The 21,901-nt window shown below is 44.6% G+C and overlaps 1 protein-coding gene across 3 annotated transcripts in view; it reads left to right on the plus strand.

Annotated features, from left to right (window-relative positions):
• Positions 1 to 21,901, plus strand: part of LOC138663147 (zinc finger protein 271-like) — a 119,774-nt gene that overhangs the window by 64,076 nt on the left and 33,797 nt on the right. For 2 of the 3 annotated variants that reach the window (XM_069749286.1, XM_069749285.1), the window contains 6 exons: positions 4,534 to 4,680; positions 4,810 to 4,989; positions 7,325 to 7,448; positions 7,549 to 7,646; positions 7,845 to 7,935; positions 12,348 to 12,401. In XM_069749286.1, the coding sequence (XP_069605387.1) occupies positions 4,534 to 4,680; positions 4,810 to 4,989; positions 7,325 to 7,448; positions 7,549 to 7,646; positions 7,845 to 7,935; positions 12,348 to 12,401 (694 nt within the window). The remainder of the gene's footprint in view (positions 1 to 4,533; positions 4,681 to 4,809; positions 4,990 to 7,324; positions 7,449 to 7,548; positions 7,647 to 7,844; positions 7,936 to 12,347; positions 12,402 to 21,901) is intronic. The other variant, XM_069749287.1, reaches the window with a different exon arrangement.

The raw sequence follows: 21,901 nt of genomic DNA on the forward strand, positions 1-21,901 counted from the left end.
GAAGTGTGCAACGTCTCCCATATTAACCCCTTAAGCCCCGAGGGTGGTTTGCACGTTAATGACCGGGCCAATTTTTACAATTCTGACCACTGTCCCTTTATGAGGTTATAACTCTGGAACGCTTTAACGGATCCCGGTGATTCTGACATTGTTTTCTCGTGACATATTGTACTTCATGGTAGTGGTAAAATTTATTCGATATAACTTGCGTTTATTTGTGAAAAAAACGGAAATTTGGCGAAAATTTTGAAAATTTCGCAATTTTCCTACTTTCAATTTTTATGCCCTTAAATCACAGAGATATGTCACACAAAATACTTAATAAGTAACATTTCCCACATGTCTACTTTACATCAGCACAATTTTGGAACCAAAATTTTTTTTTGTTATAACTCCCTAAGGGTTAAAAGTTGACCAGCAATTTCTCATTTTCACAACACCATTTTTTTTTTAGGGACCACATCTCATTTGAAGTCATTTTGAGGGGTCTATATGATAGAAAATACCCAAGTGTGACACCATTCTAAAAACTGCACCCCTCAAGGTGCTCAAAACCACATTCAAGAAGTTTATTAACCCTTCAGGGGTTTCACAGGAATTTTTGGAATGTTTAAATAAAAATGAATATTTAACTTTTTTTCACACAAAATTTATTTCAGCTCCAATTTGTTTTATTTTACCAAGGGTAACAGGATAAAATGGATGCCAAACTTTGTTGTACAATCTGTCCTGAGTACGCTGATACCCCATATGTGGGGGTAAACCACTGTTTGGGCGCATGGCAGAGCTCGGAAGGAAAGGAGCGCCATTTGACTTTTCAATGCAAAATTGACAGGAATTGAGATGGGACGCCATGTTGCGTTTGGAGAGCCCCTCATGTGCCTAAACATTGAAACCCCCCACAAGTGACACCATTTTGGAAAGTAGACACCCTAAGCAACTTATCTAGATGTGTGGTGACCACTTTGACCCACCAATTGCTTCACAGAAGTTTATAATGCAGAGCCGTAAAAATAAAAAATCATATTTTTTCACAAAAATGATCTTTTCGCCCCCAAATTTTATTTTCCCAAGGGTAAGAGAAGAAATTGGACCACAAAAGTTGTTGTGCAATTTGTCCTGAGTGCGACGATACCCCATATATGGGGGTAAACCACTTTTTGGGCGCATAGCAGAGCTCGGAAGGGAAGGAGCGCCATTTGACTTTTCAATGCAAAATTGACTGGAATTAAGATGGGACGCCATGTTGGTTTGGAGAGCCCCTGATGTGCTTAAACATTAAAACCCCCCACAAGTGACACCATTTTGGAAACCTAAGGAACTTATCTAGATGTGTTTTGAGAGCTTTGAACCCCCAAGTGTTTCACTACAGTTTATAACGCAGAGCCGTGAAAATAATTTTTTTTTTTTCGCAAAAATTATTTTTTAGCCCCCAGTTTTGTATTTTTACAAGGGTAACAGAATAAATTGGACCCCAAAAGTTGTTGTCCAATTTGTCCTGAGTACGCTGATACCCTATATGTGGGGGGGAACCACTGTTTGGGCGCATGGCAGAGCTCGGAAGGGAAGGAGCGCCATTTGGAATGCAGACTTAGATGGATTGGTCTGCAGGCGTCACGTTGCATTTGCAGAGCCCCTGATGTACCCAAACAGTACAAACCCCCCACAAGTGACCTCATATTGGAAACTAGACCTCCCAAGGAACTTATCTAGATGTGTTGTGAAAACTTTGAACCCCCAAGTCTTTCACTACAGTTTACAACGCAGAGCCGTGAAAATAAAAAATCCTTTTTTTTCCCACAAAAATGATTTTTAGCCCCCCAAATTTTTATTTTTCCAAGGATAACAGGAGAACTTGGACCCAAAAAGTTGTTGTCCAATTTGTCTCGAGTACGCTGATACCCCATATGTTGGGGTAAACCCCTGTTTGGGCGCACGGGAGAGCTCGGAAGTGAAGGAGCACTGTTTTACTTTTTCAATGCAGAATTGGCTGGAATTGAGATCGGACGCCATGTCGCGTTTGGAGAGCCCCTGATGTGCCTAAACAGTGGAAACCCCCCAATTATAACTGAAACCCTAATCCAAACGCACCCCTAACCCTAATCCCAACTGTAACCCTAACCACACACCTAACCCTGACACACCCCTAATTCTAATCCCAACCCTAATCCCAACCGTAAATGTAATCCTAGCCCTAACCCTAGCCCTAACCCTAACCCTAGCGGGAAAATGGAAATAAATACATTTTTTTAAATTTTATTATTTTTCCCTAAGGCTAGGTTCACATTGCGTTAGGGAAATCCGTTTAGCGCTAGCGGATTGCACTAACGCAATGTCTTTTTAGGTGTCGCGTTTAGTGGTCGGGTTAACGTCCCCGCTCTGGAAGATCGGGGATCGGACCTCGGGCGCGTCGTGGACGCTGCAAGCAGCGTCCGAGGCGCGCCACAAAAGAACGGCACCTTGCTAGCGCGAGCCGAAAATGGCACGCTCTAGCGATGCGCTACACCCGAAAATCACATTGCTGTCAATGGGTGTGCTAACGGACCCGTTGCACGGCGTTAATTGTGACATTTTCGCCGTGCAACGCTGTCCGTTAGCGTTAACCCATTAACGCAATGTGAATCTAGCCTAACTAAGGGGGTGATGAAGGGGCGTTTGATTTACTTTTATAGCGTTTTTTATATAGGATTTTTATGATTGGCAGCCGTCACACACTAAAAGACGCTTTTTATAGCAAAAAAGTTTTTGCGTCTCCACATTTTGAGACCTATAATTTTTCCATATTTTGGTCCACAGAGTCATGTGAGCTCTTGTTTTTTGCGGGACGAGTTGACGTTTTTATTGGTAACATTTTCGGACACGTGACAGTTTTTGATCGCTTTTTATTCCGATTTTTTGTGAGGCAGAATGACCAAAAACCAGCTATTCATGAATTTCTTTTGGGGGAGGCGTTTTTACCGTTTGGTAAAATTGATGAAGCAGTTTTATTCTTCGGGTCAGTACGATTACAGCAATACCTCATTTATATCATTTTTTTTATGTTTTGGCGCTTTTATACGATAAAAGCTATTTAATAGAAAAAATAATTATTTTGGCATCGCTTTATTCTGAGAACTATAACTTTTTTATTTTTTTGGTTATGGCGGCTTGTTTTTTGCGAGACAAGATGACGTTTTCAGAGGTACCATGGTTATTTATATCCGTATTTTTGATCGCGTGTTATTCCACTTTTTGTTCAGCGTTATGATAATAAAGCGTTGTTTTTTGGCTCGTTTTTTTTTTTTTTTTTTCTTACGGTGTTCACTGAAGGGGTTAACTAGTGGGCCAGTTTTATAGGTTGGGTCGTTACGGATGCGGCGATACTAAATATGTGTACTTTTATTGTTTTGTTGTTTTTTTTTTTTAGATAAAGAAATGTATTTATGGGAATAATATTTTTTTTTTTCTTCTTTATTTAGGATTTTTTTTACTTTTTCACTTTGTCCCAGGGGGCGACATCACAGATCACCGATCTGACAGTGTGCACAGCACTCTGTCAGATCGGTGATCTGACATACAGCCGGGCAGGATTAGAGCTGCAGCTGCAGCCTGATCCTGACCCGGAAGTGCTCCCTGCAGGACCCGGATGCAGCCCCGCGGCCATTTTGGATCCGGGGCCTGCAGGGAGAAGACGCTCGGTACACGGTGAGTACATCACCGTGTACCGATCGTCTCAGGGAAGCCCGCAGGGAGCCCCCTCCCTGCGCGATGCTTCCCTGCACCGCCGGCACACCGCGATCATCTTTGATCGCGGTGTACCGGGGGTTAATGTGCTGGGAGCGGTCCGTGACCGCTCCTGGCACATAGTGCCGGATGTCAGCTGCGATAGGCAGCTGACACCCGGCCGCGATTGGCCGCGCTCCCCCCGTGAGCGCGGCCGATCGCATATGACGTACTATCCCGTCACTGGGAATTAAGTCCCAGGTCACCTTGACGGGAAAGTAAGTCATATGGGATTAAGGGGTTAAATACGTCGTATACAGCATGAGAAGAGGAGCCGGAGAGTGACTCAGCCATAGATCTATCCTCAGAGGATATCCTGCTGCCAGCGCCACACGCCTGAGAAGGACGGGGTGCTTACTGCAGGAGCTGTCAGGGAATGGAGATGTCTCACTCTCTCAGCAGGAGACCACTAGGGATTTTACCGATATCCCGCCAGGCCAGTCCGACCCTGTTCTTACATGCTATGTTTGCTTTTGACAGCAGCAAGTGGTTAAACTGCCAGGGTTTTTTTTTTTATACCTGCACCTGTGCCATCCCTGCGGTGTACATCTATGTTATGGAAGATGAGTCTATGAGAAACGGCTCCCGACTGAGGAAGAAACTGCTTGTTGTCTGTAGCCTAAAATATATAGGTGTTATTAGTAGATATAAAGAAGAAAACTGAATACTGTAAAATAATAAATCTTCTCATATGTTTCCCTTATTATCTCCAGTAATTGTATTATTACACAGGATTTTTATGATGTTACATCGGCTCATCTTCTCATTCAGGTCTCTACAATATCGGATCCTCTCAGTGAAGATCTACAAAACAAAATTTTCCTTATTTACCCATCAATCATTGATATGGACAGAGACAAGATGGCGGAGAGGATATTACACCTCACCCTAGAGATCCTCTTCCGGCTTACTGGAGAGGTGAGAGATTCTGATGACGTCACATTACATCATTGTTATCTATGGGAATAACGGATGGACAGAACTGGAGAGGTGAGGACTCTGGAAATGTCTGTAGTGAGATTTATTAATGTGTCTCTCCATAACCAGGATTACACAGTAGTGATGAAGACCTCTAGTGAGCGCTGTCAGGACCCTGTGTCTGAGGGATGGGGAAGATCACTAAGCCCAATCACAGGGCCTCCACTTCACCCCCTGATAGATAAGGACATCAATGACCAGAAGATCCTAGAACTCACCTACAAGATGATTGAGCTGCTGACTAGAGAGGTGACACTGCTGGGAATGCTGGGACATTATAGAGTAACTAGCTATAGAACCCATTCTACACCCAGGTGGCGAGCATTTATATTGGTATATGGTCTCCATCCTGGTATGTGCTGCTTCCATCCTGCGCCCTAATCTTGTCATGTGCTGCTACCATCTTACACCCCCTTCCTGTCATGTGCAGCCCATCCTGCACCCCTTCATGTCTTGTGCAGCCCCCATCCTGTGCTCTCATCCTGTTTTGTGCGCCTTCATCTTGTCATGTGCTACTTTCTTCCTGTGCCCTCATCCTGTCATGTGCACCCATCCTGCGCCCCAATTCTGGTATGTGCTGACCCCATCCTGGTATGTGCGACTCCAATTTTGCAACCCCATTCTGTCATGTGCTGCACCCATTCTCCTCCCCCATTCTGTCTCTATAGCATAAGGCAGCCCCCATAGGTAGACTCTGCAATATAAGGCAGCACCCCCCACATGCAGACTCTGTAGTATAAGGCAGCGCCCCCACACAGGCAGACCCTGTATTATAAGGCAGCACCCCTCCACTGGCAGACTCTGTAGTATAAGGCAGCACCCCCCCACAGGCAGACTCTGTAGTATAAGGCAACACCCGCACATTGGCAGACCTTGTATTATAAGGCAGCACACCCCACAGGCAGACTCTTTAGTATAAGGCAGCACCCCCCCCCCCCCACAGGCAGACTCGGTAATATAAGGCAGCCCCATAAAGAAAAACAATAAATAAATACTCACCTCTCCTCTTCCTGGTTTTTGCGCTGCTCCCTTCTCCAAATTCTGGTATGTGCCGACCCCCATCCTGGTATGTGCTTCTCCAATTCTGCGACCCCATCCTGTCATGTGCTGCTCCCATCCTGCGCCCCCATTCTGTCATGTGCTGCACCCATTCTGCGCCCCCATTCTGACTCTATAGCATAAGGCAGCCCCTCACATGCAGACTCTGTAGTATAAGGCAGCACCTCCCCACAGGCAGACTCTGTAGTATAAGGGAGCACCTCCCCCTGTAATAATTATAGGGGATAACTCAGGAGACTCTTTGCTTAGAACAAGACAACTACAGGACACAGTCTTATAAGTGGTAAAGTCTATATTATCACACGGTGATTAAAACAGGTGCAGAGAGAAACTCAAGTCCACAACACTTGGTGTAAGTATTAAACGCAGCTTAACAGTCTATAGGAAACTTCAGAGGAAAATGCAATCAAGCAGAAAGTCTATGAAGCACAGTTATTGAGGATACTTGACACGAATAAGTCCTTGTCTTAGTCCAGACACAGAATGATATGCTTATAAGGCAGTTCAAATAATATCTTAGCTCAACCAGGGAGGCCTGGGTAATAGTCTCAGGTTTTTGCAGAGCAGCAACAGCTTACATGTCCAACAAATGCAGATGGAAGTAAATACGAGCAGCAGATGGAGGATTATGGAACTGGTGTATGTAGCAGGAACTCAGAGCAGAGTAGCAGGATCACCACACAGATTCACAGGAGCAGGTATATAGCCAGGGAGTCACCAGGGTCAGGAGCTGGATGTGAGGCAGAATACTCTAGCACAGACTGAAGGCTGGGGTGGAGTTTTATAGCAGGAAGACACAGTGCACATGAGACCAAAGACGCCATCTTGGAAAAGGGCAGTAATGCACAAAAGGTAATAAAAATGTTCAGAGTCCTGACACCCCCACAGGCAGACTCTGTAGTATAAGGCAGCACCCCCAACAGGAAGACCCAGTAATATAAGGCAGCCCCCATAAAGAAAAACAATAAATAAATACTCACCTCTCTTCTTCCTGGTTCCTGCGCTGCTCCCTCTCACCTCCGGATCGTGGCTCCGGGCAGTGAAGTCATCACGCCCCCTTGTCATTGTCAGCGTCGGTGACGTCAGATGCTGACAGGGGGATGATGGGAGAAGGAGCGTAGCGCTCCTTCCCTCATCAATGCGGTCAGCTGCATCAACTAGATGCCAATACAGCTGACCCTGCGATGACAGGTGGGGGCCCATAGCGGCCGGGTGGCAGAGCAGGGAAATCGATTCTCCCTGCTTTGCCTCAGAATGTAACTATCGGCGCACTGTGGACACCAATACAGTTACAGTAGCGTAGCTCCGGGTGGGCCCCCTCTGAGCACCGGGCCCGGGGCAATGGCCCCCTTTGCCCCCCCAGTAGCTACACTACTGCCAGATGCATCATTCTGTGGGGTCCAGACTGCGCATGCACGTCGTGCTTGCACATTCTATAAAGTCTTTGGACAGAGTGACACTCCTAGCATTATATTATAGATGCTGTGACGGGATCGGGGGATGACGGTATCATTGTATGTGTTAGGTTCCTATAAGGTGTCAGGATGTCGCTGTCTATTTCTCCATGGAGGAGTGGGAGTATTTAGAAGGACACAGCGACCTGTACAAGGACGTCATGATGGAGGTTCCCCAGCCCCTCACATCACCAGGTAATAGGACTAAATACACATAGCCTAGGACTAAATACACATAGCCTATAATTATCTGTATGTAAAGAATTAATTCAGTCCCTGTATCTGTTTCCTCCAGATCTATCCAGTAAGAGGACCACACCAGAGAGATGTCCCCGTCCTCTTCTTCCAGAGGACTGTAACCAAGAAGATCCCAATGTTCCTCAGGATCATCAGGTAGATGGAGAGAAGGAGTCATGAGATCTCCCCTATGATGTGTAGACGGCTGTGAAGGTCTTGTGCTCAGTCTTGTTTTATCCACCAGTATTACATGTTTCATACTGGTGTCATGAGAACAATGGAGATGGCAGGATTAGAGCTGATCATAGATGTGACTTCTCCATCTGTCGGTGACTTTTACAATATTTGTTTCAGGGTGAAGATCTGACCCATATTAATACTACAGAGACATATGTGAGGGGTGATAAGCGGTGTAAAGAGAAGATTCCTACATATGACTACCCAGGTGAGTAGTGACCACTAAATACAGAGAAGTCACAGATTCTTCTCAGTCACCGGCTGTGGCTGCTTTATCGGTGGTGTAGTCCGTCCGTATCACAATTGTGTGATCACCATTTTGCCTCTAGACCACAACATTCTCCTCCACCCAAAACTGTTAAAATAGCTTTGGGTATTGAAAGCCCTTTTCTATAGAACTTACAACCTGGAGGATCCACCTACCCCCTGGGACTAGAAGACTCTGACTGTTACCTGCCCAGATCTGTAAACTACAAAGCCAAATGACAGCGTGTGTAGAATGTGCTGAAAAGTTAGAAAATCACTTGAAGAAAAATATTATGATGGGCCTGTAAGAGAAAGCGGAGGGTAATGATGCTGTTGGCTTCCTAGGTCTCTGATATCTTATTGGATGAATCTCCCTTCTCTCCCTTCTGTGCTGCTGAATGTGCTCATATGGTCCTTACAAAACCAGGTCCAGTCTTTCTGGCCAAACTTCACTTTTATGATCGACAACATTAAATGTGCAGTGAAGCCAAGTGTGAATTTCTGTACAATAACAGCAGAGTTTCACTATAAACCGACTAACTTCAAACAGGATGTCCCATGATACATCTCTGAGCTGTGCGTGGTTAGTGGCTGTAATATACTTTTATTCACACCTGCAGGAGATGGGACTCCACGCTCCAAGCAGTGAGTATTAATTGTCCTTTAATAACGGACATGCTGTTAGCCGCAGCCGCCAGGCATTCACGTGTGCTCCCTACTAAAGGGAATGATTATTCATTGCATTTCACGCATACGGGAATGGAGGGCAGTAAATAATCATTTCCTTATCCCCTTTCTGACATTAGACGTACTATCCCGTCGAGGTGGTATGGGCCCGTATGACCACTGACGGGATAGTACGTCATCACCGATCAGCCGTGCTCATGGGGGGAGCGCGGCCGATTGCGGCCGCGTGTCAGCTGACTATCACAGCTATGTGCCAGGAGTGGTCACGGACCGCCCCCGGCACATTAACCCCCGGCACACTGCGATCAAACATGATCGCAGGTTTCCGGTGGCATAGGGAAGCATCGCGCAGGGAGGGGGCTCCCTGCGTGCTTCCCTGAGACCCTCGGAGCAACGCGAGGTGATCGCATTGCTCCAAGCGTCTCCTCCATCCTCCTCCCTGCAGGCCCCGGATCCAAAATGCCGTGGGGCTCCTTCCGGGTCCTGCAGGGAGGTGGCTTGCAAGCGCCTGCTGAGAGCAGGCACCGGGAAGTCTCCCTGCAGTACTTGTCAGTGCTCTGCAAAGTGTCAGATCAGCGATCTGACACTATACTGTTAAATGATGTCCCACACTGGGACAAAGTAAAAAAAAAAAATTTACCTGTGTAATAAAAAATAAATAAATAAATTAAAAAAAACTAAATAAATAATAAAAAATATATATATATGTGTGTGTATATATATATATATAAAAATAGAGCGCACTCGCCGATCATCCAGTGCAGGAATCTTTATTCAAACATCGTGCTGTACAACTTCACGACCGGGGGTGCTGTACAGAGAGTGCGGCAAAGCGGGACGACGGCCGTTTCACGCCTGGCTGGCGCTTCAACGGGTTGACCTGCACTGGATGATCGGCGAGTGCGCTCTATTTTCTTATATATTCATTATTTCATATGGACTTTTCTCCAGCGGAGCTACGCACCCAAGATCAGATATCCTGGCTTCACACAGGTGAGCGGTTCCCACTTTGTTCTTCCTGGCAGTGGTGCTGTCTGGCTGTTCCTTTTGTATTGGCTATATATATATATATTTCCAATAAATACCGCATTTTTCGGACTACAACATGCACTATTTTCCCCCAAAATGTTAGGGGAAAATGGGGATTCGTCTTATAGTCGCAATATACTTACAAATCATGTGGCAGTGGCAGCGGCGGCGATCCTGAAGCAGCCTCCCTTCCCATGCTGGTGCGGATGTGGCTGTGCTGCGGGCAGGGGCTGTGCTGCAGGCAGTGGCTGTGCTGCGGGGCTGTGGCAGCGGCTCTCTGGGCTCAGACGGCATTTCGTTAAAGCCCGGAGGCCCCCCGCTCATCCGTTAATGGCATGTTGCAGTGGCCTCCGGGAACATGGGCGCCGGGAAAATGGCCGCCGGGCCGGCGCACGCTCAGATTCAAATCTCGTCAACGAGATCTCGTCTCCCGAGATCTCGGCAACAAGATCTGAGTCTGAGCGTGCGCCAGCCAGGTGGCCGTATTCCCGGCACCCATGTTGCGGTGGCCTCCGGGAACATGGGCGCTGGGAAAATGGCCGCCGGGTCGGCGCACGCTCAGATTCAAATATCGTCAACGAGATCTCGGGGCGAGATCTCGGCAACAAGATCTGAATCTGAGCGTGCACCAGCCCAGCGCCCATGTTCCCCGAGGCCACCGCAACATGCCATTAACGGATGAGCGGGGGGCCTCCGGGCTTTGACGAAATGCCGTCGGAGCCCCCACGGAGCCCAGAGAGCCGCTGCCACAGCCCCGCAGCACAGCCACTGCCCGCAGCACAGTCCCTGCCCCGGAGCACAGCCACTATTCCGGAGCACAGCCCCTTCCCCGGAGCACAGCCACTACCCCGGAGCACAGAGCCTCCACCTCTGCCCAAGCACAGAGCACCACACCAGCCTGGGATGGGATTTCCTGGAGGCCACCGCACCAGCCTGGACCACCGAAAGACCCCTGTGACCACTCCTCCACCTGTGCCGATCCCTTCACTGGTAAGCTGAATTCGGACTGTAAGACGTACTCCCATTTGGAACATTATTATTTTTTTTCCTTATTTTTATTCTGAAAATTTGGGGTGCGTCTTATGGTCCGGTGCGTCTTATAGTCCAAAAAAATACGGTACATTTCATTATGTAAATAAAAAAACAATAAAAGTACACATATATAATATTGCTGCATCCGTAACAACCCGACCTATAAAACTGTCCCGCTAGTTAACGCCTTCAGTGAACACCGTAAAAAAATAGATAAAAAACGAGGCAAAAAACAATGCTTTATCATACCGCCGAACAAAAAGTGGAATAACACGGATATAAATAACCATGGTACCGCTGAAAACGTCATCTTGTCCCGCAAAAAGTGAGCTGCCTTACAGCATCATTAGCGAAAAAATAAAAAAGTTATAGCCCTCAGAATAAACCGATGCAAAAATAATTTTTTTATCTATAAAATAGTTTTTATTGTATAAAAGCGCCAAAACATAAAAAAAAAAAAATGATATAAATGAGGTATCGCTGTAATCGTACTGATCCGAAGAATAAAACTGCTTTATCCATTTTACCAAACGCGGAACGGTATAAACGTCCCCCTCAAAAGAAATTCAGGAATTGCTGGTTTTTGTTCATTCTGCCTAACAAAAATCGGAATAAAAAGCGATAAAAAAAATGTCATGTCAAAGCCAGTCTCAGATATGGCTTTTTCTTTGCCACTCTGCCCTGAAGGCCAGCATCCCGAACCCGGAATCGCCTCTTCGCTGTAGACGTTGACACTGGCATTTTGCGTGTACTATTTAATAAAGCTGTAACAAGGAGAGAAAAAAAAACCAAACTGTGAGGTCCAATGTATAGACGAATAAAAAACAATAAATGTATATAGTACAAAAAGACGTTGTTTATTTATAATGACAAGAAAAAGGAAGCAAAATGTGGTAACATGATAATGACAACACGAAGTGTATGTCTGCCCGTTGTAAGATAGCACTCACTAACAGGTAGGGGAATGCTCGCTTGGCCCGGGATTCAAGCACGATTTTCTCACATAATTCAGACCATATGATTTATTTAAACGTCATAAACCGCTCCGTAAGCCAGGTTGCACATCATCATTCAAGCCTATAAATCTATATATATAATTGTCTAAGGGTTTTTCCGTCTGTCTGTCTGTCTGTCCTGGAAATCCCGGCTCTCTGATTGGTCGAGGCCGCCAGGCCTCGACCAATCAGAGACCGGCACAGCATCGACGTAGAAATCCCGCGTCTCTGATTGGTCGAGGCCGCCAGGCCTCGACCAATCAGCGACGGGCACAGCGACGATGATGTCATAAAGGACGTAGAAATCCCGCGTCTGATTGGTCGAGGCCGCCAGGCCTCGACCAATCAGCAACGGGCACAGCGATGATGATGTCATAATGGTTGCCATGGCGACGATGATGTCATAAAGGTTGCCTTGACCAATCAGCGACGGGCACAGTCTGCTGCGAATTCTGGAATCATCATTGTCCATATATTACAGGGACATGCATATTCTAGAATACTCGATGCGTTAGAATCGGGCAACAATCTAGTATTTCTATATAAGCACTTTTTAAATGCAACGTATTGTGCATTATTTTCATTGCTCACTTATTTATCATGTTTTGCTTTTTCTCTTCCTTTTTTCCAGTCACTTTAGTGCATGGTTCACGCCGTTTCACTTTTCACTTGTTCACTCTTTCAGGTATGTGCACTTTACTTTAGTTTTGTCGTCCTATATCCGATAGATCTACTTGCATGCGAAAAAAAAGTTATTCCTTCTTACAATATTTCACCGTCCGGCGGAGTGCGCTACTCAAGGCCAGCGTGGCTTGGTTGCCATGGATACGTGTGCGGTGGGCGTGAACGTGTGACGTAGGACGCAGACTCCTGTGCTTCCGGTTATTGCGCTGCTTCATCCGCCGGAACTCTATACATTACTGGGTATTTAAGCTGGTCAGTCTCTACCCTGACTTAACGCCCCCCAAGGAAGCCATTGGTGCGAAACGCGCGTTGGGGTCTTCTTTACCCATGTCCAGGAGCAGGTCGGTTCATATATCAGTTCATTATCTCTCCCCCACTACATCGGGTTTAATTTCCTCCATGTGCATTTGGCAGCAGGCTTCTTAAACTATGCTATTCACTATGTGTATATGCTTTAGCCACATATTATAATTATCTATTTTGATATATCAGCCGCTGGATTTCTCTGCTAATGCATATATGTAACTATAAGAAGGTGAATTGAATTAGAGAGATGCTGTATATAATTCTAGTATATGAGAATTACTATTTCTATTGTGTACCCCCTGTGAGGGATTGATTTATTATAGCTGCTACTGTGAAACCCGTTTGGGATCACACATTTTGCACGATCGGCACTTTATATATATATTTCCATTATCTAGTGTTAGACATTGATCCGGTACGATATTTTTGAACCTTTAGCCTACATGCAGTATTGTATTATCTACTGAGAGATACTAATCCGATATTGTCTACTTTGCTATATGTGTAATTTTAATACAATATGAAGTGGCAGGTATAATAGTCCTGCCAATATCTTCACCTGTATGTGGTACTAGGTTGTTGTCTTTTTTTCCTTTTCATTGCATCCTTAATATATAATTGTCATTGTTGTTTGCAAATATTTTTAGAATACATTTTTCAATAAATTTTCTAGTATTTTAGTAGCGCTCGTGTCCATTTCTTTTTTTGGTTTTTGCAATTTTTCATATTGCGGAGCTCATATATCATTTGCCCCATTTTTTGGTTTATTTTTGTTCATTCTGCCTAACAAAAATCGGAATAAAAAGCGATAAAAAAAATGTCATGTCAAAGCCAGTCTCAGATATGGCTTTTTCTTTGCCACTCTGCCCTGAAGGCCAGCATCCCGGAGTCACCTGTAGACGTTGACACTGGCGTTTTGTGTGTACTATTTAATGAAGCTGTAACATGGAGAGAAAAAAAAACCCGAACTGTGAGGTCCAATGTATAGACGAATAAAAAACAATAAATGTATATAGTACAAAAAGATGTTGTTTATTAATAAAGACAAAAAAAGGAAGCAATAGGTGGTAATATGATAATGACAACACGAAGTGTATATCTGCCCGTTGTAAGATAGCACTCACTAACGGGTAGGGGAATGCTCGCTTGGCCTGGGATTCAAGCACGATTTTCTCACATAATTCAGACCATACGGTTTATTTAAACGTCATAAACTGCTCCGTAAACCAGGTTGCACATCACCGGCTTACACATAGTCCATTACTTCATCACATTTGGCTTTACAATGCATTCATTATTCAAGCCTGTATCTCTCCAGCCATGGGTCACTGCACAGTTCATATAGCAGATACACTTCTCTTACAGCATATTACCACCCCCTTGTCCGTGGTTACCTTCCAGGAGCTCCGCTCCTCACGCTGACTCCTTGTCAGTCCTGTGTTTCTGGGAATACGGCCTTACCGGGTTCACCAACTTGCCTGGCCGGCACAGCTCAGTCAGTCCAGACCCACCAAAGGACAGTAGCTTCCCCAACACAGACCGTCCAGGTCCACGGTCTTTCAGGTGCTTCCAGGAAGACTCCCCTCACAGGAGCTTCCAAACACAGACCATCCAGGTCCACAGTCTCTCAGGTGCTTCCAGGAAGACTCCCCTTACAGGAGCTTCCAAACACAGACCGTCCAGGTCCACGGTCTCTCAGGTGCTTCCAGGAAGACTCCCCTCACAGGAGCTTCCAAACAGAGACCGTCCAGGACCACGGTCTCTCCAGTACAGACCATTCAGGTCCAAACACTCTCACCATGTGACCAAACCCTGGTCACATTATGTAGCCTGTAACCACACCCACAGGTGAGGTATGGATCGCATGGGCTGGCCACATGATCCTGACATCACTGCAGGTCCTCAAACACCCGAAGTTTCTGCAGGAAAAAGGGGTAAAGTGAGCACCCTCACCCAGAGGTGAGGTATGTGGGTAGCCAGACCCCGCCATCTCTCATAGCTACTCACAACCCGGACCCAGATGCACTAAACGACATCTTAGTGCTCATGTGCACCAAAGACCAAATACTCCGGGTTGCATTGCAGGGAGCAGCTCCCCATATCAAGTGAGGCTTACAGCGCAGAAGACCTCCTCCTCTGCGACACATACCGGTCATTCACCACAATGCCGGCCACTGTCTCACTATCCCCATTACGCCTCCATGCGTGTCCTGCGGAGCACATACAGCGCCCCCTAGCTGTAACGGGTCACTGCATCAAACCATTGACCACAACAGACCAGAGGAACAACCCATGTATAACTGACAACAGTGATTGTATGACACAATGATACAGAAAAAATAAAAAATGCTAAAATAAAAAAATGAAAAAAGTGTATAATAAATAGAAAATAAAAAAATGAAAAAATGGTGTTAGATGCGCTGTATAAATAGAATGGTAATTTCTGTGCACAGGTAACGTAGCAGGTATATTGTAGCAAGAAAATAGTAAATGGTGATTAACACTGAATCATGTAACCTGCAAAAGATGTTACATGATTCACGTCGCGGTGCGTTCCTGCTCGCACCAACATGACCACACAGGTAATTACTCGCCACGCCATTATTCAGTAAGCAATTTGTGGCTTCTTTGAATAGGTGCTGCATTGCTACTACGGTTATCATTCACACAGCACCTAGGCTTTCTGGTGCAATCTTGGCTATCTGAGATTTTTTGCATTGTTGCATTTTTCCTGTCTATCACTTATATTATATTTTCAGTCTTTCTGCGGTTTTATGGATATCCTTTTGCCCATATGCACATGCACTTTATTGCCACTTTGCTTTTTATTCATGTAGTTTACCTGTCTTATACTTTGAGGTACATGCCACGACCATATTCCATCATGTATACCGTATATACTGGAGTATAAGCCGACCCGAGTATAAGCTGACCCCCCTAATTTTGCCACAAAAAACTGGAAAAACTTGTTGACTCGAGTATAAGCCTAGGGTGGAAAATGCAGCAGCTACCGGTAAATGTGAAAAATAATAATAGATACGAATAAAAGTAAAATTAATTGAGACATCAGTAGGTTAAGTGTTTTTGGATATCCCTATTGAATCAGGAGCCCCATATAATGTTCCATGCAGTTCTTTATGGCCCCATAGATGCCCCATATAATGCTTATTGCAGTTCTTTATGGCCCCATAGCTGCCCCATGTAATGTTCCATGCAGTTCTTTATGGCCCCATAGATGCTCCATATAATGCTCCATGCAGTTCATTATGGCCCCATAGATGCCCCATATAATGCTCCATGCAGTTTTTTATGGCCCCATAGATGTCCCATGTAATGCTCCATGCAGTTCATTATGGCCCCATAGATACCCCATATAATGCTCCATGCAGTTCTTTATTGCCCCATACATACCCCATGTAATGCTCCATGCAGTTCATTATGGCCCCATAGATGCCCCATATAATGCTCCATGCAGTTATGGCCCCATAGATGCCCCATATAATGCTCCATCCAGTTCATTATGACCCCATAAATGCCCCATATAATGCTCCATGTAGTTCTTTATGGCCCCATAGATGCCCCATATAATGCTCCATGCAGTTCTTTATGGCCCCATATAATGCTCCATGCAGTTCATTATGGCCCCATAGATGCCCCATATAATGCTCCATGCAGTTCTTTATGGCCCCATAGATACCCCATGTAATGCTCCATGCAGTTCATTATGGCCCCATAGATGCCCCATATAATGCTCCATGCAGTTCATTATGGCCCCATAGATGCCCCATATAATGCTCCATGCAGTTCTTTATGGCCCCATAGATGCCCCATATAATGCTCCATGCAGTTATGGCCCCATATAATGCTCCATGCAGTTCATTATGGCCCCATAGATGCTCCATATAGCATTGTGCCACATGTAATGCTGCTGCTGCTGCACTAAAAAAATAAAAAAGACATACTCCCCTCTCTTGCAGCCCGCTGCTCCTCAGCGTCCCGTCTCTCCGCAGTGACTGTTCAGGCAGAGGGCGGCGCGCACACAAATACGTCATCACGCCCTCTGACCTGAACAGTCACAGCAGAGGACGCAGAAGACGGAGCGTCGGTGGAACAAAGGAAGGTAAAAATGAAATACTCACCTGCTCCCGGCGCTCCTGACGTGGTCCCTGCATGTCCCATGGTCTCCGGGAGCCCGCAGCTTCTTCCTGTAGTGAGCGGTCACATGGTACCACTCATTACAGTAATGAATATGCGGCTCCACCCCATTTTTTATTTTTTCCGTATCATTGTGTCATACAATCATTGTTGTCAGTTATACATGGGTTGTTCCTCTGGTCTGTTGTGGTCCACGGGCAGACATACACTTCGTGTTGTCATTATCATGTTACCACATTTTGCTTCCTTTATTTGTCTTTATTAATAAACAACGTCTTTTTGTACTATATACATTTATTGTTTCTTTATTCGTCTATACATTGGACCTCTCAGTTCGGTTTCTTCTCTCCTTGTTGCAATTTGATTTTCGTCGAATGGTCTGCCATTCACTTTACAAGCTGGCATTGGATCATCCATGTTGTGTACTAATATTGGACATTCACCATTTTCACACATGCTTATTGCTTACTAAGTGTGTAATCTTTTCTATTTAATGAAGCTGCCAGTTGAGGACCTGTGAGGTGTCAATTTCTCAAACTACAGACTCTAATGTACTTGTCTTGTTGCTCAGTTGTGCATCGGGGCCTTCCACTTCTCTTTCTACTCTGGCTAGAGCCGGTTTGTGCTCTCCTCTGAAGGGAGTAGTACACACCGTTGAAGGAAATCTTCAGTTTCTTGGCAATTTCTCGCATGCAATAGCCTTTATTTCGAAGAACAAGAAAAGACTATCGAGTTTCACATGAAAGTTCTTTTTTTGTGGCCATTTTGAGAGTTTAATGGAACCAACAAATGTAATGCTCCAGATTCTCAACTAGCTCAAAGGAAGGGCAGGTTTATAGGTTCTCTAATCAGCCAAACTGTTTTCAGCTGTGTTAAAATACTTGCTCAAGAGTTTTCAAGGGTATTCTAACCATCCATTAGCCTACTTACACAGTTAGCAAACACAAAATACCATAAGAACACTGGAGTGATGGTTGTTGGAAATGGGCCTCTATACACCTATGAAGATATTGCATTACATACCAGACATCTGCAGCTAGAATAGTCATTTACCACATTAACAATGTATAGAGTGTATTTCTGATTCATTTAATGTTAGCTTCATTGGAAAAAACTGTGCTTTTCTTTAAAAAATAAGGACATTTCTAAGCGACCCTAAATGTTGTGAATTCAGCTTTTGGGCTCCCTCCGGTGGTTGTAGAGGGTAATGCAGTTGCACCTGGACTGCAAGATTGGACAGGTGTATCTACTAATTGCAAGACTGAGACTGGGGTATATAGCTTTGCAGGAATCTTTAGTCCCTGCCAGTTGTCCATTGTTTTTGGAGGATTCACTTCCCTGCTGGTCTCTCCAGTTTGCTGTGCTTTTCTACAAAGATAAGTCCTGGCTTTGTTTTTGCTGTCCACCTGCTGTGGACCTTATAGTTCTGTGCATTTTCATGTTTGTCTTGTCCAGCTTTGTCTGTGAAGGATTTTTTGCAGCCAAGCTGTGTCTCTGGAGATGCAGATATACCCTCCATGTCTTTAGTCAGATGTGGTAATTTGTATTTTCTGTGGTGGATATTTTCTAGTGTTTTTTACTGACCGCATAGTACTCTGTTCTATTCTTTCTTTTTAGCTAGTATGGCCTCCTATGCTAAATTCTGATTTCATGTCTGCGTATGTTATTTCCCTCTCCTCTCACCGTCAATATTTGTGGGGGGCTATCTATCCTTTGGGGATTTTCTCTGAGGCAAGATAGGTTTCCTGTTAATGTCTTTAGGGGAAGTTAGTTCTAAGGCTGTGCCGAGGGGTCTAGGGAGTGTTAGGTACCCCCCACGGCTACTTCTAGTTGCGCTGCTAGGTTCAGGGTTTGCGGTCAGTACAGGGACCACCTTCTCCAGAGTCCGTCTCATGCTGCTCCTAGGCCACCAGATAATAACACCTAAACTATTGAATGGTTGTACATTATTCAGAAATTTAAGATCCATGGGGCTGTAGCCAACCTCCCTTGATGTGGCCGTAGGAGGAAAATTGATGACAAATCAAAGAGACAGATAATATGAATGGTAACAAAAGAGCCCCCAAAAAACTTCTAACCAGATTAAAGGTGAACTTCAAGCTCAAGGAACATCAGTGTCAGATCGCACCATCCATCGTTGTATGAGCCAAAGTGGACTTCATGGTAGATGAACATGGAGGACACCATTGTCAAAACAAAATCATAAAAATGTCAGACTAAAATTTGCCAAACTAAATGATGACATACCACAAAGCTTCTGGGAGAATGTCCTAAGGACAGATGAGACAAAAATGGAACTTTTTGGCAGGGCATACCAGCTCTATGTTCACAGATGGAAAAATGAAGCATATGATGAAAAGAATAATGTCCCTACTGTGAAACATAGAGGAGGCTCTGTTATGTTCTGGGACTGCTTTGCTGCATCAGGCACAGGATGTCTAGAATCTGTGCAGGGTACAATGAAATCTCAAGACTATCAAGGGATTCTAGAGAGAAATGTACTGCCCAGTGTCAGAAAGCTTGGTCTCAGTCACAGGTCATGGGTCTTGCAACAGGATAATCACCCAAAACACACAGCTAAAACACCCAAGAAGGGCTAAGAGGAAAACATTGGACTATTCTGAAGTGGCCTTCAATGAGCCCTGACCTAAATCCTATTGAGTATCTTTGGAAAGAGCTGAAATATGCCGTCTGGAAAAGGCAACCTTCAAAAACGAGACAACTGGATCAGTTTGCTCTTGAGGAGTGGGCCAAAATACCTGTCGAGAAGTGCAGAAGTCTCACTGACAGTTACAGGAATCATTTGATTGCAGTGATTGCTAGTGATGAGCAAACGTGCTCGCCACTACTCGGTACTCGCCCGAGTATCACTATGCTCGGTGTACTCGTCGAGCACTGAGTATTTCCGGGATTATTCGGCGGGAGCTTGGGTCTCCGCCCTGCAATTCTGGCACTCTTTAGAGCGCCAATGACAATGCAGGGATTGTCTGCCATGCACTGTAATACTGCAGCCATCTTTGTTGTGGTATTACAGTGATTGGCTGGCCGCACAGTGTCATCAGGTCTATAAGAGACGTGGTTCCGCTCTGTTTGCCGCATTCTGCTCCGGACTTCGCTAGTGTAGGGAGAGCTGCTGCTGAGATAGGGTCAGAATCGTCCTTTTAATAGTTAGTGTGGGTCTGCTAGTGTTCAGTCCACAAATCCTGAGAAACCAACAGTCCTTTTTAGGGCTAATTTGGGGGTCCAGAGATTGCAGTGCTAGGTAGGTAGGGGAGTCTATGTGGACATATCCACATCAGTGAAAGGCCTGCAGGCACTGTATGTGAGTACATAGCTCTCACTGCATACCTCCAAAAGCTCCATTACTGTCTGCTGCTGCTGATTATTTAATATATACCTAGCTGCAGTTATCTGTGGCAATTTTTTTTTTTTTGCATCTTATACCTGTTTCTTTTATTCTAAAGCAAACCATAGCCCCCTATTTTCTTCATTTATTTGCTTGGGCACGCTGCAGACTACAGCCAGGTCATTGTAATAGAAGAGCTTGCAAATAATAAGAATTTTAAAAAAATGTTGTCCCAGGCATCAGATGTGACTGCGCCAAAAAAGCTTTTTTTTCTGTACTATCTAATATTTTGTAGTGTCTTACAATGTTTTTGAACACCATTTTCCTGCCCCAAAAATCTGTAGCTGGCCTAAAAATATTTAGCTACAGTTCTTTGATTTGTCACTGTGAGCTGTACGCCACACGCATCGCATATCATTGTGCAAAATATCTTTCAATTTTAGTACTCTTTCTTTTGTGTGTCATAGCCAACTTGTTGAAACAATTTTGTTGTGCCCAAAAAAATCAAGGCCACATTTAGATCAGTCTGTTATCTCAGACTTACGGCTGGTGTATTTGTGGTGGAAAAATCTTTCCTTCGCAGGCTTAAGTTGCATAGTTCTGTCTGCTAGCCTTGTTCTGCTCATTTTTTATTTTTCTTCAAAAATTCACAAAAAATAAAATTATACAGTGTTATTTCAGGCTGAGGCCTGGTGTATCTGTCGTGGAAAAATCTTTACTTCGCATGCATACGTTGCATAGTTCTATCTGCTAGCCTTGTTCTACTAATTTTTTATTATTTTCAAAAATTACCATCAAACATAACATTTTTTTAATTCAGTCTGTTATCTCAGGCTGAGGCCTGATGTATCGGTGGTTGAAAAATCTTAGCTTTGCAGGCATGCGTTGCATAGTTCTGTCTGCTAGCCTCGTTCTACAAATTTTTTATTGTTTTCAAAAATTACCAACAAGCATAAAATTTTTTTATACAGTCTGTTATCTTAGGCTGAGGCCTGAGATATCTGTGGTTGAAAAATCTTTACTTCGCAGGCATACGTTGCATAGTTCTGTCTGCTAGCTTTGTTCTACTCATTTTTTATTTTTTACAAAATTTCACAAAAAAACAAAAACAAAATTATACAGTCTGTTATCTCAGACTGAGGCCTGGTGTATCTATGGAGGAAAAATCCTAGCTTCGCAGGCATACATTGCATAGTTCTGTCTGCTAGCCTTGTTCTACTCGTTTTTGTTTTTTTTTCAAAAATTACCAACAAACATAAAAATGTATACAGTCTGTTATCTCAGGCTGAGGCCTGGTGTATCTGTGGTGGAAAAATCTTTGTTTTGCAGGCATACACATCACATATAATGTTTCTCTAAATGAATACATTTGTATTGAGCTTTTGAAATAGTTCAGTAGTCCATTTAAAATGGGCAAGACAAGGGGCAAGGGACGGAGAAGTGGACGTGATGCTGATGGTGCATGCAGAGGACGAGGCTGTGGCCAAACTAAAAGTGGGCCACAACAATACCCACATCTTCTCGCTCAAGCTTCCTGTCCCAGTTTCTAGGGGACTGCCTCACACCACTAGAGCAGTGTGAAACAGTTATTGGTTGGATAGCGGATAATGCTTCCAGTCACTTAGCCAGCACCATCACCAACATGTCTTCCACACGGTCAAGTCTGAGTAGCCGTGAGTGTGGACCGTATATTC

The sequence above is a fragment of the Ranitomeya imitator genome, chromosome 2 (assembly GCF_032444005.1).
Source record: "Ranitomeya imitator isolate aRanImi1 chromosome 2, aRanImi1.pri, whole genome shotgun sequence".
NCBI classification, from domain to species: domain Eukaryota; kingdom Metazoa; phylum Chordata; class Amphibia; order Anura; family Dendrobatidae; genus Ranitomeya; species Ranitomeya imitator.